General features: G+C 47.2%; 1 protein-coding gene across 2 annotated transcripts in view; it reads right to left on the reverse strand.

Moving 5' to 3' along the window:
- Positions 1-654: 654 nt before the first annotated feature.
- The window catches only part of PRRX1 (paired related homeobox 1), a 93710-nt gene continuing 77675 nt past the window's right edge, over positions 655-16689 (reverse strand). Inside the window, exons 2-5 of one of the 2 annotated variants that reach the window (XM_050963409.1) lie at positions 13921-14096; positions 11009-11190; positions 8610-8678; positions 1552-1643 (exon numbers count right to left, since the gene is read on the reverse strand). In XM_050963409.1, coding sequence (XP_050819366.1) covers positions 8624-8678; positions 11009-11190; positions 13921-14096 — 413 coding nt within the window. In that variant the 3' untranslated portion in view covers positions 1552-1643; positions 8610-8623. Of the gene's footprint in view, positions 1644-8609; positions 8679-11008; positions 11191-13920; positions 14097-16689 lie in introns of both variants that reach the window. The other variant, XM_050963408.1, reaches the window with a different exon arrangement.

The following is a 16689-nucleotide window of genomic DNA, read 5'->3' on the forward strand; positions in this document are numbered from 1 at the left end:
AAACTTTCCAGGCACACATCCAAGACAGCTTCATAATGTTGTCCCTTCTCTCTCTAGACCCACACAGGGTTGGGGGAAGTACAGAAGGGGATCTGATAGGAATCTCATCCCTGTCTGAGTTTCACAAGGGGGAGGACATTTCAGGGGAAAAAGCACTGCTGGCCCCTGCTGTCTTACCTTGGTGTGTAATCCCTCCATGGTGGGAGAACCTCCTCTATCGCTTGGCACCGCACCCAGTGGATGGTCCTGTGTCTTCGGTGAATTTCCCAAGATCTGACTGGATCTGAAGTGCTGGAGGGCCAGAGTCCTCACTTCTCTGAAGGAGCAAACCCTACTCACTCCACAAAGGGAACTTAACAATATTTCTTCCCCCAGGGCCACGTCGGATGGGTTTTCCCATAGGAAGAGATGATCTAGCTCGGAATATTGACCTCCAGATTTGGATCAACTGGATCCTGAGTTTTGCCTGACTAAAGACATGGGGATTTGGCTGACAGCTTGTAATGTGCTGTGGCCTTCTGTGAGATGAAATGTTCTAAGTGTAAGCTATTTATTATTGCTATGATTGAGGGCAGCATACGACCATAAATGGGAATCTGGCACTCTGATATGTATCTGTCTCTATAGGAACTTGGCTGGAGCACACACATCCTGAACGTTTTCAATGTATTTTTATTTTGTTTAATAAAAAACACCAACCAAGCTTGCATGTATATCTTATATATATAAATATATACAGTATATATAAAACAAATGCGTTTGGACAACACCGTTACCTGTGGCACAAAACATAAGGCATAGAAAGAAGAGTAAGGCAAAGTCCTAATCTTTGAGCTCTCGAGCAATCTCCCCCATGCAGACACGCACTCTAGCTTGAGAAGGATCTTCTCTTCTTTGGCTTTTTAAAGAGGCTGGGCCAGAAATAATCAGAAAGAGGCAAATAAGTTCTAAACTCAAGATGGGTGTGAATGAAATGCTGAACATTCCAGGCAACTGGATGAGAGGAACCCACCGTGTTGCTCATAAAGCCTCCTTAGAGGCTAATGATAACGACTTCGCAGCTGCAGCCTTGGTCTGGAGCGATGGAAGGAGACTTCAATCTCATCCAGATACAACATAGAGGGCTTTGGCTTCGGAATTCCCTTTTCTAGAGTGAACTGGGGCATAGGAGGTGAGGGACCCGGTGCTGAACCTCCGGAAAGTCTAGGGGAGAAGATCAAAGGTTGGATTGATAGAGTTTCTTTTGCAGTCACGTATAAAATAAACAACAAGGATGGAATTGTCCTTAACTGAAGAAGCTCATAGTATACTGAGCAGAAGCGATAAACCTGACACAAAGTGGTGGCATTATCCCACAATGAAAGAGGAACATCATAACTAATTTGCAGTTCATTTTTCTCCTGCTTTTGTCCCAATAGTCACTTCAGGGTTTACTTTTTCAGCATGAGCAAACTGCTAAGCAGGACAGGTGTCATTGTGTTTTACTCTTTCTTTGAGACAGTGTTTAATTGACTGTCGGTACTTGGTTCCTCTGTAAACTATATTCCTTTGCTTTCAGTCTCAGGTTGGCAATGCTGTTGGCCATGTTCATGCCCTGGGCAGGGCTAGCATTGGTACACGTAGCAGAATAAGTAGCCATGGCGCTGTTAGGGTGGAGAGAAGAGGAAAAAAGAAAGAAAAACAAAATCAGAATCCAGCTACAAATCAGGGCTGCACTGAACTTGGAAAACAGTTGCTAGATGAGTGGGTGCTGACATGGGCATACATCATGATGTATAATGTTTCAGTTACTGGATGCAACATTCCTTACCATGACTGGACATTTTAGTAATTTCTCTTTTAGCGCATTGATGGGTCACCCTATCTAATGACACTTCCCAGACTACAGGCTGATCCAAAGCCAGCTGAAGTCAAAGGATTATGAACCAGGCCCACAACGACCAAAGTACATGAGAATGTACTACAAATAGTTACCAGATGCAAAGCTCACATATGGAGCCAACCTTTGTCAAAGTTCAGGTGTTTTCAGGTCTGAGGTCCTGGCTCTAGAATATACTGGAAGGAACACGCCTGCATTAGCATGAGGATAGACTAGACACAGCCCTTTTCCACCTCTGATTTCTATGATCAGAGATTCTTTCTAATGGCAAGTCTACCTTGGGAAAATTTGAGGGTTTACTGCAGGTAAGAGAGCAAAGGTTTTGCCAGTGTGTTGCACATATTCCAAATTGCTGGTGATATTTCTAAGTGACTGCACAAGTCAGAGCTGGACCCTTAGAATTTTAAATGCAGATCAGTTATATTTGCTGCTCGAGACAGAAACTTTCAGATGATCCAGAACAGACCCTATTCCAGGTCAAGCAGCTACCAGACACATTTCACAGGAAAATAAACTCAGGAAAGTCCATTTTGCCAAAAAGACCCAGATGGATTGTGCCACCACTTCCTGTATGAAATGGCAAGCAGTTTTCTGTCACTTGCATCCCAGCCAAGTTTTGTCAGTCACTAGCATCCATTGTTACATCACCTGAGTGGCCTGGCCAGGGAGAGAAAACTGAGCTTCATACCAAACACCACCGAGAAACAGAAAGAACAGATCATGAACACTCGCATTTCTCACTGCCCAGCCTAGAAATGGGCACGGTAGCAGTGCCATACCTTAGCTTTAGGGAACACCATCTCCTAGACTACAGGAACTATTTGACTCATCACATCCATTCAGACATTTGTTTTCTAAACTCTTCCTTTGCACTTTTGGTAGGGCTGTGGGCAGGGACGGCTCTATGTTTTTTGCGCCCCAAGCATGGCAGTCAAGTGGCTTTCGGCGGCATGGGTCCGCTGGTAACGCAGATTCGGCGGCCTGCCTGTGGGAGGTCTGTTGGTGCCGCACCATCGGTGTCCCCACCGCCAAATTGCCACCGAAGCCGCTGGACCGGCGGACCTCCCATAGGCACACCGCCAAAGGCTGCCTGACTGCTGCCCTCACAGATACTGGCAGGCCTCCCCCCGCGGCTTGCCACCCCAGGCATGCGCTTGGCATGCTGGTGCCTGGAGCCGCCCCTGGTTGTGGGATAAGATGGATTTTTATCACTGGATAAAACTTCAGCAGCATTCCTATTGAGACACTTTACTCCCATGGCCCTGCTCCATTTTCTCTGTTGTCCCTTTTCCTGTTTAACAGCTGATTGGTAACTGTGAACATGGAAGTGGCATATCCCTTTACAGCCACCGTATGGCTGTAACCTGAGACATCTAGCACCGATTGGAGAACGAATGCACAAGGTGTTACAGAGTGTGACAGTAGCTGCCACTAAGCATCACTGGACAGCACATACATGATCTAACAGTCATCTCCCATAAGGCCCAATCCAAAACCTACTGTAATCAAGGGGATTCCAAACTGTCTTTATTACAAAAGCTCAAACTGCTTTCGACTCATATTAACTTTGTGGATGGGAAAGATATTCAGCCTGACGCAGAGAAATAATGTGGGAAAGATGTCAAAACAGCATTAAGGATGAACAGCTTGGAATAAAATACAAACCCACCTGCACCTTTGTCTTGTACTGTAAATTTAAACCTTGAACCCTGAAGCTTTCCTGAGGCTCAATAACGTTTGGTTAAATTTATTATTAATATTTATTGGTATTGTGGTAACACCAAAGAACTGCAGTCACAGCCCAGGATGCCATTGTGCTAGGTGCTGTACAAACATAGAACAAAAGTATGGTCTGTGTCCCACAGGGCTTGCAATCTAAGGGTATACCTACACTCCTCAAGCCAACATACCCAAGTTAACTTGAATCTGGCTAGCTCGGGTCCCAGAACAGGGAAGCTGTGGCAGCATGGGCTATCCCTGGAAGTGATTACCCCAGGTTCTAGGCAGGATCAGATAGCCCACGCTGCTGCAGCGATCTGATCCTGCCTGGAACCTGGAGGAATCACTTCCAGGACTAGTTCGTGCTGCCACAGCTTCACTGCTCCAATACCTGAGCTAGCCAAATTACGGCAGACTCGGATACATCAGCTCAAGCTGCAGTCGTACCCCATGATTGCAGTCTAGACATACCCTGTGGAAACTATGTTTCATTTTAATGCTACATCTACCTTTCCAGAACAAAAGTAGAAATTCCTTGTTCCCAAGAAATTCCCTGAGCAGTTTTTCAGGAACAACAGGTGTGGGTCATTCAGATAAAAGCCCGATCTGAACTGGGGAACTTGCAATGATTGCCCGATGCTGATTTAAAGACCCCGAGGAAATAAAGTGCACTGAATGAGTGAAACAATTTTTAAAAGAATCCCAATAGTTTGACAGGGTACATTTCTCATGTGTACTGCAGACAATTGAGAAGTATCAGGAAATCAATTCGGTTTGGCATTTTGTCAAGGCTGATCTCAGTTTTCTGTGATTTTTAGCTATATCTAAATATTGTAATGTAATTTATGCTAATAGGCTGGCATACACCCCTGGTAGGGAGACCAGATGTCCCTATTTTATAGGAACAGTCCCGATATTTGGGGTATTTTCTTCTATAAGCACCTATTACCCGCAACCCCTGTCTCAATTTTTCACTCTTGCTGTCTGGTCACTCTTAACTCCTGTGCAAAAGGCCATGCACCACTTACATCCTTAAAAAACATTTTATACGAGACTTAAGTGGTGTCTGGGGCTGGGTGCAAACCTGGTGGGTGGGGGGTGGGGGCAGTGTAGGAAGGCCTAGCATCTCTGCAATGGAAATATGCTGGGAGTTCTGCTCCCACGTAAACTTGTGAACAGCTGGGGGAGTCATGGAGGGGACCTGCAGAAGCTGGAGTGGCACCCAGGACTGGGCTGGGGAGCAGAGAGTGGGATCTGGAGGGTCTGGAATGGGCCAGGGAGCAGGTAGGATCCCCTGGGATACTTCTTCCCAGCCTGGAGCCAACTGCCATCCCTCCTGCCCCATGTTGAGTCTCAATATCTCCCCTTTCTCTGTCCTACTCTTCTGCCCTGCATCCCAGCCCACCTGATCCTTGTGCTCGCTCTCTGCATAGAGGTGAATGTCACCTTCAAAGTTTTGAAAGCCCTCTAGTGGTCCTTTTCATTATAGTACTTCTTAGTACAGGAAAAAAGCCTGTTGCTGGGTTGTACTTGTCTCTTGCCTTGTCTTATACTTTGATTGTAAGATGTATGGAACCATATTTTCATTATACTGGCATACAGCACCCAGCACAACGGGGCCCAGATTTTTTACTGGGTCCTGGAGGAGCTACCACAATAGTGAATAATAATTACACTACCCAGAATCACAAACAGGAAGAGCCTGCTTGGAGAATGGAAAAATACTGTAGCGTTTAGTAGCACAACTCAAGGTTTCTGTTTTTCATTCAGTTAAAAATCCCAACTTCATATGCACAACTATATGACAGATCTGGCGAAATTTCATCTCTCCTCACCAGGAAATGGCTAGACATAAATCCCGAATAGGTGCCAGTTCAATAGGATTTGGGCATCTAATTCCTTTAAACTCCTTTGAAAAGCTCCATCTCCACAGCCACGGTACAGCAACGGTGCTACAGCAGTGCCACTACCTTAGATGTTTCCTAAATCAACAAAAGGGGTTTTCCCATCGATGTAGATAATCCACCTCTCTGAGATGTGGAAGTTAAGTTGACAGAAGAATCCTAAAATCAGCTTTGCTGCACCTACCGTGTGGGTTGGGGGCCATGAAATTTTTCACAGCCCTGAGCAATGTAGCTAGATTGACATAAGTTTTAGGTATAGACCAGGCCTCAACCTTTTTGTTACAGTGGCTCCTGGTAGAGGCTGGTTTGACTTCAGTGCTAACCATCCTGTCTACACCATGAATTATAATAACCAGGTGGTCAAAGGCCTCTCAACAATAACTTGGGATAGGAGAATTTGAGGAGAGACTAAATTTTCCACTCTAGACACATTCTACCTCAACAGAAGTCATTATACAAAAGAGCAAACACCTGTCAGGGATGGACTAAGTATACTTGGTCATGCCTCAGCATAGGGGTCTGGACTAGATGACCTCTCAAGGTCCCTCCCAGTGTTACATTTCTATGATTCTGTAAAATGCAGCATAGAGCTGAGTGAATAACCAATTTGTCGGTTCACCGGCAAGTCATTGCTAACCATCCTGTCTACACCATGAATTATAATAACCAGGTGGTTATTATATCAAACTTCATTTTATATATATATACATATATATATAAAATGTCATTTTGAGTCTACTTAAAACCATTTTTCAAAATTTTCAGAAAATTGAAAAGTAAAAGAAAAAAAAAGTTTCCTTCAACCCTCAATGAAATGTTTCGTTTCAGTTTCAAGCATTTTCAATTGTTTTTTCATTAAATGAAAGGAAATTTTGAAGCAAAAAGCTGTTTCAAGCTAAAAAAAAAAATCTATTTTGGGGTAATATTTTGTTAGGGTTTTTTCCAGCCAAAACAACTCACTGAATTTGCAAAATATTTTGATGTTGCTATACCTGCATTCTTCACCGAAAAAAAATTCAGCTGAAATTCATGAGCTCTAATGCTGCAGGGCTCTACAACGGTCCCAAACACAACAGCTAACAACAGCGTCCTTGCAGCATCTTGGGCCATTACTGTAGAATACTAGGGTAGTCATGGTAAGGGGTTATTATAAAACTTGGGACCCTAGGGCTGGATTTCTCTTTCACTTACTTATATTGTACTATAGCGACCCCAGCCCACTGAACTACTCCATAGTCTGCTTCACAGTTTGTGCAACTCTATTCCAGTGAATTTCTTAATCCACTCCAAAATATGACTAGCAACTGACTGAATTTTGAGGGGTGCAGAGAACAGAGTACACACAGGATGGCAATTTGCCTATAAAAGATCAATAGTTTAATACCCCCACTGCTGTCTTCTTTTGGTTCCAACATAGGGATGTTACATTTAACTCCCACCAACATTAATAAGCTTTGTTTGCATACATTGTAAAATGGTGCCAAGAGGCCAGGACACAGAATTTGAAGCAAAGACCACCTTAGTTCTAATTTTGACTCTGCTACTGTGTTTCTCTGAGGCCTTGGCCAAGTCACTTGATTCCAGTGGAATTTAGGGGCCAAAATACTTTTAAGGATCTGGGCCTTAATCTCTCTGCTTCACTTTGCCTGTCTCCTAAATGGGAATAATATATCCCTAGCTAACAGGGGTGCTGTGAGACTGCGTGAGGTTGCAAACTACCTCAAAGTTCAGCGATATGTGGTATGGTTAAGCACAATAAGTTTATAAGCTCCTGGGTCTTCCCTTTCTCCATTATAGGGTGGCACAAGAGTTGACAGCAGCCCATTAACCTATTTTTCAGAATAAGATAGAAACAATGGTATTTAAAACTCAGTCAGGTGTTTCCAAGACCCACTGAAGTAATTGCACAGGTGCATCTTTCCTGCATCTCCCAATAGCAAGGCAGCTCTGGCAGAGATGCTGGGAGGGGGGGCTAGGTGACGAGAGTTTTTTCCTCCCAGAAGAAAGCCCCCTACAGGGCTTTCTTGTGATCACCCCAGCCTCTGTCTCATGGACTCTGCTGCTGGTGAAGGGCAGGGTGGTGTGGTAAGGAAGCCATTAGCCATTAGCATGCCTACCTCAGGGAAAGCAGATCATCTCTGTGGATCTCCAACCTTTGCTCGCCTTATATCTGCCCATGGCCACTGCCTGCAGGTGTGAGCAGCAGAGACCACAGGTTTCCCTTGCTCTGCCATCCTGCCTTGGGCCCGTTCTCCACCCAGCAGAGCTCTAGTAACTGCAGAAAGGATGGTCCCAGAGCACAAAGGGCATAGCTTTCTGTTCTGCGGGACTCTGTGCTAAGACACTTGGGCTTCAGTAGCCCAAGTAGCCCGCAGAGGGGCTTGTCGCTGAGGGCGCAGAGAAGAGGAGGATCAGTGATTGGGGGTGGGCGGGTTGGAACAGGGCTGCTTGTCTTTGAAAGATGAACTCCATGTTACAGCAAACTAGGGAGTCACAGCAGGAAGCCGGAGGATGTAGGGGTGTGCTGGGACTGGGTGCTGACAGAGCTGGACTCCAAAATCACTGAGCACTCTGTAGGCCACATGCTTGCCATGTATTTCTGGGCCAGCCATAAGACTTTGTGTACACACTGCAACCCTGAAGGGGAGAGGGCAGCCTTATGAACTGTGACCCTGAAAGGAAAGGGGTCTCCCTATCAACTGTCGTATGGTGGGAGGGGAACCTCTATGAGTTAACTCAGGGTAGGGGAACCCTTATAAACAGTGGCCTGGAAGGGACAAAACACTCCTAAACACTGTGACCTAGAGAGGGGAGCGCACCCATCCACACGGACCTGGAGCAGCATGGGGCACCCCTCTAAACACTGCATCTGGCCTAGGCCCACCCACTTAATGCATGAGCCTGACAGTTTCCTCCTGCTGCCTTCCCTTCTGTGCTCACTTCCAGGGCCTGGCATGGCTTCCGTTTGAGCCCACTTCAGTCCCTCCTCTTTACAGCAGCCCAGACCAGCCTAGCCAGCTGGCAGTCTCCTCCTTGCCTTTCCAGTGACCGTGCTGCCTCCGCCCCATACAGCCCATACAGAATGCCCCCTGCCCCCTGGAAGTTACCTTTGCAGTGTCTTCTAGAATCCATTATGAAGCCCCTCGTGTAAACAACATCTTGGGAGGGACGAGGATCTATTTTTAAAAGTGTGAGAGGTAGAAATGAGCCACATGAGTTCCACAGATCCCTGTTACCGTGACCATAATAGCTATAGGGGGTGGGAAGGGAGCGGCCATCTGCACTCATCTCTCCTGGACCGTCTCACCACCCCACTCCTCTCCAGCAAGCAACACTGCGGGCAAAGCACCCAAGCCAGGATGCATGCTGGAGCTAACCCCCATGGGAAGGGGCTCTGCCAGCCAGGCAGGTAAAAACGAGAGGGAAAGGCCTGGCCCCAGTGTACAGGGCAAAAAGGTGGGTTAATTGAGTTCACCTAGTGTCATGACCAGACCACACTCCTTGTCTGTACAGAGGGGGTGTCCTAACCCCCTCTTTATTCTAACATGAGGTTGTGGTGTGTGCATGGTTGAGGACCACTGAGCAAAAGTACCAACATATAGGGGATGCCACGTGGCGAGTGATTGTTTGTTGCATGAGTGCTGTGAGGAATAGGCCCGATTGACTTTGGGCCTGAGACCTTTGATCGGGTATGGCTCTCTAAGGCCAGCACAGGGGATGTGGCTTAGCTGGGCTGACATTGGGCTGTGACAGGGTGGAGCAATGGTCAAGAGTTTCAGGCCTTTCATTTAAATTCAAGCCACTGTGCTAAAAGCATCCACCAGCCACCTCCCCCTCCCCACAAGCTAGCACAACCTGAGTTCCCTCCATATCCTAGAGAGCAGGCCCCAGCTGGCTGGGGACTGCCCAGAGAAGGGAGGCGAGGGCTGTGAATTGTATGAAGTGCAAATGCTAAGGAGATTTTTTCCCTTTCTGATTTTACGCTGGCAGCATTTCACATGGCCCAGTAACTCCTAGAACATGCTATCAGGCCAGCTTCCACTCGTGGAAAGGAATGCCCGCCCCTGCTCCTTTTAGCAACATATTTATCACTTCCTCCCTTTGCCGCTCCAGAAAGCTCCCTCTGGTATGTGGTTCAGCAGAGAGGGAAGCTGGGCCCCTGTTTTGCTACCTTGTTTGTGTATTTCCAATATTGGCAAGTCACCTTGGGTGTCAGTGGGAGCAACCAGACCTACCAGAGCAACAACACCAGTGCCAGGAAAAACACTTTCCATGGCAGCAATGTACCTCCCCCGCTCACGTTTTCCCCTTGGCTTAGTCTTGTCCTAGTTAGAATAAAAGACCTGAGACTTTGAGAGCTCGCTGGCTTGCAAGCCCCAGAACTGAGCAGGTTCAGGCTGGTGCTCTGGGGCCCAACAGCTGAGTCTTGTTGTCTCCTTACGCAGCCCTGCCCCTGTGCCCTAGAGCTGACCAGACAATGCTGGGATGACCCAGCTGAGCCTATTGCTAGATCAGGGTACGGGAAGTTCCTGGAACTTTGCCAACCTGCCTAGGGACGGAAGAGTCACGTCAGTTCTTGGCCTCTCTGCTGAGAGTGCCAACAACAAGTTAATGCCTGTGCACTAGGAACAAGAGAGAGGAACCACTCACTAATCTTACATTTGCCACCAGAAGGCGACTTCTTTCAGAGACTGGTGCCACCCACATGTGCGTTTAAACAAGCATCCCCCAGAGGAAAGACTCGGTATTCCCTCTCCGCTCCCGCTAGCCACCCCAGGGCACAACGGTTCTAGTTTTTTAACAACAAAAGTGGTCAGGTCCTTAAAGTGCTCAACAAAGGCTACTATTGTATCAGCATCCCCTTACCAATGTGGGTGTTCTTGTGGTGACCCCGTTTAATCTAGATGCTGTATTTCAAATGAAACAAGCCAGAAATTAGTCACATTAAATTCTATTCTTTATTTAAGCAAGCTCACAAAATATAACGGCTCCTCCTTTCCCTTCTCCCTCCACTCTTTTTTCAAGCTGTCTGAACTGCATAAAGGGGCCACAAAGAGACAAGAAACAGCCCCCTAGAGAATCTCTGTTGCAAGGGGGTTTCTTGCCTGGCACAAGGCTGACATAAATGTTCTATGCTAGCCCCGCTTGCAGCCCCAGGCATAGGGAGTGTGTTGAAGATGGTCCAGGGCAGGAGGGGTTTGGCCAGAATGCTATGTGCTCCAGCTGTGCAATGCCTATAGGGTGTTGTTACAAGCCAGTGCAACTTAGAGCAGTGCTGGGGCTGCCCTAAATTGTGCCAGGAAGCCTCACAGGTCAGAATTAGGGATGCACAAAGGTGGCTTAAAGCCTGGGTGTGGGAAAGGAGCAACAGGAAATCTGGCCCAAGATATGGCTCTCACAGGGTGTTCCCGGTGAGCGTCACTGTCAGATGAAGAAGGACCTCTGAAGGTGATGGCTGAACAAGGCCAGAGGAGGCTGATCACCTAGAGATGGGATATGCATTCACCTGTAAGGCGAGGCTGTTCCCCAGGAGAGATAGTCAGTGGGTCTTGGAGCTGGGCGAGGTACTATGGGCTGCTCCACCGCAGTCACATCCCCTGAATAGGATTTGAGAAGGGAGGCGTTCTTGTTGGCCAGCATGGCTCTCTCGTTCCTGCGGAACTTTGCTCTTCGGTTCTGAAACCACACCTAGGAGGAGGGGGAAAGACAGACAGGCCAGAGATTAAAACCTGCTCCACCGATGTTCTGCTACTCTTCCTGCATTATTAGATACTTGGGGGCCCAGGCACCCTGGTGTGATGGTGGCCTGGAGAGCCAGAACCCCGTTGTGAGGAAAGGACCAGCAGTGGACTGATGAACTGTGTTTGCAGGAGGAGCTTCCATTATGCCTGAGCAGCTAATCATCTTCCCTACCCAAGGTGAAGCAGCAGCATGTGGGAGGTCATATGCTTCCAAGCTGGGACCCACAGGAGAGATGCTCATGAGCTGGACCTCTCCTGCTTCTGGATATTCCAGGACCCAGGATGATGCTGGTGGCCTCATGTCTCCACCCCAGTGCCCGAGCACCAAGGATCCTCTCAGTGAAGATGCAGATGTCCTGTCTGGCCTTTAAGATCACGGCTGCTCTGGGAGAGGCTGCTGGCTGCTTGAACCTCATTCCTGAATTAGGGGGATTCTTGGGAAGCTGCCGCTGGTCCATTGCCCTGAGCTGTAGAAGCAGCTGCTTTTATGTTACGATTTGCCCTGCTGTCCTAATGCATGGTGATCCCTTCCCCTGACAATGCCTGGCACTCATGCCCTGCCCTAAAATTCAACACACATATCTTTGCTGCTAGCCCATGCATGCACACACATATGTATGCGCACACACAAACACTCACACATGTGTGTGCAAGTTATTTGGCTTAGTACAGGGGTACTAGGTGAATTTGAATAGCCTGTGTGGCGCAGGACGTCAGACTAGATGATCTAACAATCCCTTCTGGCTTTAAACTCTGAATCTATCAATGAACAAACATACACACATGCACACAGGTGTTCTCTCTCTCACACACGCACACGTGCACATACCCATAAGCTCTTCCCTTCAGTCCAAGAACTATCAGAATTTAAAAGGCCAATTTCATTCATTCCCTGACCCGTCTCACTCTTGTGCTCTCAAACTCAAACTGCTCAAGGGCTTTACTCTCACCCTCCACACTTCTTGGGGAAATCTTGCTCAGCTAAACTAGCAAATGTAAAAACAAGTGAGAGTTTATGCTGTTATAACTCTGGTGACAACTGATGTGAACAGAGGTTTGGGAGGTGGACTATTCCCTGCAATGCCACTCTAGGCCTGGATACTCACTTGGCAGTGGGTGCATCCATTCTGGTTAAATAAATCTAACTTAAACCTTCATTAGAACCTCTGGTGGAATCCAAGTCTCCGGCACTTGGATAAGGCTGTGAGCAATTTGTTTCCTTGTAACTTTCAGTTTCATACAGCTCTGTGTTTCTGGGCTCTAGCAAGGATTGAGAAAGGTCACTCACAGGCTGTGTTTCTAGCCTGAGCAGAAGCAGGAAGCCTTGGCAATCCCATGAAGAACCCTATCCTATTGTGATTCCCTACCCAATCTCGAAAACTCTTGAGGTTCAGAACAAGTCAAGGGGATCTTTAGCTGATGCGGACCATTGGTGGCACTCTGGTGGTGTGATGAGACTCCTTGGGTGCACAAAGCTGGCATAACCAGCTCTCTCTGCCTCCCTCTCTGCCGGACCTTTAAGCAACAGCACATGTTTAGAGTGATGCTGCACTCCATCAACTCGCATCCAACATAATAGCCCTTTGGGGCCTCTTACTGCTGCCACAAGTCCTGAGGTTGCTTCATCTTGCACAGGGGCACAAGGGGGTTTCAAACCCGCCTTTCCTTGCCATACTGGGTCTACACGGAGTGCACCTTAGCCAGACCAGAAGGTTAAAGCCATGATGCACAACTCAACTTTGAGATCTGACCCGAAAGTCTCAACCTCTTGAGGTTTCCCTCATCATGATCCGGTACCTTCTACTCTACCCCCCAAAATAGCATACATTTGCCACCATAATTAAATATTGGGTGTAATGCCTCCATAGGAAGCTCAGTCTACAGTGTATAACCCATACAGCTCACTTTGGAGAAGGCTTCTTGACTTGACATTTTTGCCTGTGTCATCAATCTGATTACAAAAATAGACACCACTTCCAAGCCCCTGCTGAGTTGTCTCTGATTGCTAAAGCAGATAAGATCTGCAGTTGTGTTTCTTTCATGGCACATTCCTACAGAATTTAGTGAATTCTCTCCCTGCTATAGAATTCCATAATCTGGCTGAAAAATTCTACAGAAAGGATCCTATTCTCTATTAATTTTTTTGGATTTTTCAGATAGACTTGGGGCAGGGACTGAGGATGAAATTTTCAAGAGTACCTAAGTGACATAGAAGCTCCCATTTTCAAAAGTAACATGCACCCAGGAGCCTAAATCCCATTGACTTTCAGTGAGACTTTTGAAAATAGGCTTCTAAGTCACTTCTGAAAATTTTGACCCTTGTCTTTGCATGGATTTGTACAACACCTAACTCAATGGAGCCTCGATCCCAATCTGGGGTTCCGGGGCTCTACTGTGATAAAATTATTGTTATTGTTCTGTTTGATTTTTGGAAAACTATAATGTTTCACCCTGTGAAATATGATAGAGCTTTTCAGAAGGATCTCTATAGCATTTAGTTGTATGAGAGCTTTACTGACAGTTAAGACCTATATTCTTCTAATGATTTTAAGGCTCTTGTTCTTTAACAATCCTCTGTCTCTGCAGCCATCCTGCTGGCTGAGTGAATGCTAAAGCCGTGGCTTGCTGACAGTACTTGGATGAGATGGGCAGAAGATTGACTTCTGGTATTACTTACCTGAACTCTGGCTTCAGTGAGGTTGACTCTGCGTGCAAGGTCTTCTCGTACAAAGGCATCGGGGTAATGTGTCCTCTCAAAGACTCTCTCCAATGCCTGGAGCTGACTGCTGTTGAAGGTGGTCCTGTTTCTTCTCTGCTTTCTTTTCTTCTTCTCTTCTGAGTTCAGCTGATCATCTAGAATGGGAGAGAATCAGACAGGTGAAGTGCTGGAACTAGATTACTCGTGTTTCTGAAGCATCAGCATTTACTTTTTTTTTTCCTTTTTCCTTTTTTAAACGCACCTAATTTAGATCTCTGCATCATTTGGATGAGAGATAAAAACCAAGATCCTGGACACTTGGATCAAAATTGAGACACAGATTTTTCATAGATTCATATAAATTAATACATTTGGAGGCCAGAATAGACCATCCTTATCATCTAGTCTGAACACCTCTGGAACACTGGCCAGAGAACTTCCCCCAGTGATTCTTGTATCAAAACCCATAACTTCTGGCTGAGCTAGAACAGACCTTTTAAAAAAAGATTCAACATCGATTTTGGAAGTCCGGGTCTATGGCTTCAGGTCCCTTTCTTCACCTATTTGTCCCCTTTCTTGAAGCTGTCTTTCTACTACAAATGTTTCCCTCTGTTCCACATTGCAGAGGGGAGCAAATCAATGAAAACCTTCCAAAGTTTGGATAGGAAATGTGGAGGGAAGTGGAGACTAGACTGAATGCTTCCCTCTGCCCAGTGCTGATAGAAGCCCTTCTGCGCAGACAACTTAACACAGATATAGGGTCAGAACCTCATCTGATATACACTGGCATAGCTCCACTGAAGTCAATGGACTGGATCCCCATCTGGTGTAAATCAGCAAATCTTCACTGAAATCAATTTTAGGAAAAGAAAATAGGAACTCTGGATCTATTCAGCTTCTGGAGCTCACCATCAGCGTGTAGGGCCCTTGATACAGAGAAATTACCCTGCTACAGCAGATGTCCAAGGTCCATCAGGTCTGGACTGGGATTCCTCAAAGCCCTTCAAACTCTACATGATTTAGAAGGCCAGCCTCCTTGCCTCTTCTGCTCTGACATTAATTCGTCTTTCCACCCCATTAGACTAGAATCAATGGACTGTTCTGTGAAGGTAGAGCAGCCTTGGGATGAAGGCACTGGCATAGCATTTAGGAGACTTGGTCTGCCATGGATTTTCTCTGTGACTTCGGGAAAGTCACTTAATCTCTGCAGGCTTCAGATATAAAGTAGGGATAACAACTCCTTCCTCCCACCTTCTCCGTCTGTTCATTTACAGAGTGGGTTCTTTGAGTCAGGAATTGCCTCTTACTATGTGTTTGTACAGTGACTAACATAATCGGGCTCTCATCTCAGTTGGGACTGCTAGAAGCTATCCTAATACACATTATTATTGGAGAATTTTTGTATTTGGTTTTTCTCTTGGCACAGTTTTTGTGCTGAAGAGGATAACGTTGTTTTCTATCACTAGCTGCTACACTCGATGCATGCTGCTGAGATCTCCCTAATTCCCACCTGCTTTGCTTTTTTGCAGCTGAAATTCTTTGACTGGCCATCTTCTTCTGCTCCAAAGCTTTGCCAGCGAGACCTATCATAAATAGTGGCTGCTGCATATTCCCCTTCCTCCATCCCTTTATGGCCAGAGGTGATTGGTTCATATGGCTGAGCAAAGGACCAGCTGTACAAGCACCACCCATGTCAAGCACCTACCCTGTTGCACTGAAGCCAGAGCACAAGTATTGAGCTGAGGATTTAGCACCACCAAGATAAAAACCATGCGCACTGCATTAATAGAGAAATGCAGTGACAATCCTATTCCCATGTGCATAATTGTCCCAGGATACTGAATGAATAGCACAGTGGTCAGATACAATGGTAATCGAGCCGCAGGGCCGGTGCAACCATTCGCAAGGATTTGGGGGGTGCCATTTTCTTTGGCAGCGACCGCAGTGGCCGGATCTTCGGCTGCCCCGGTCGCCGCAGGCATTTAGGTGGAGGGAGCTGGGGCAGGGGAGCTCGGGGAGGGCTGCCTGCAGCAAGTAAGGGGGTGAGGGTTGGCACGCAGGGGATCTCCCCACCCCAGCTCACCTCTGTCCCGCCCCCTCCCCGAGCACGCCATGGCTGCCTCACTTCTCCCGCCTACCAGGCTTGCGGTGCCTAAGCTGATTGGAGCAGCAAGCCTGGTAGGCGGAAGAAGTGAAGAGCGACGGCGTGCTCGGGGAGGAGGCAGGGCAGGGGTGAGCTGCTTCACTTCTCCTGCCTTCCAGGCTTGCGGTGCCAATCAGCTTAGGCGCCGCAAGCCTGGGAGGCAGGAGAAGTGAGGCAGCGATGGCACGCTCGGGGTGCTCGTACTCGTGTGTGGAGCAGGGGTCAGCTGGGGGGGCGGCCTCAGGGCGGAGGATGGGGGACGGGGAGCTGCTGCAGGGGGATGCCTTAGGGTGAAGGAGGGGAGCTGCCGCGGGGGGGGCACCTCAGGATGGAGGGGGGAGCTGCCCTGCTGATTCACTTACTCATTGTTCTGCCACGATGCAGCTAGTCATGGGCAGACCCAGCCTCTGCTGTTTTGTGATATTGACCTTGATCTGGATGAACAATTCACCACCAAATTATTTATTGATTTAGTTCCTTGTTGCGAATTGTCCACAAACAGGTGGCAATTTTTACATATTTGTTTGCTCATCAGCATTGTTGGATGAGTTCTGAGCATGAACCAATTTCAGCTTAGGCCTTGTTCACAAAGTGTCTGTTGCCAG

This window comes from Gopherus flavomarginatus, chromosome 7, assembly GCF_025201925.1.
Source record: "Gopherus flavomarginatus isolate rGopFla2 chromosome 7, rGopFla2.mat.asm, whole genome shotgun sequence".
NCBI lineage: Eukaryota > Metazoa > Chordata > Testudines > Testudinidae > Gopherus > Gopherus flavomarginatus.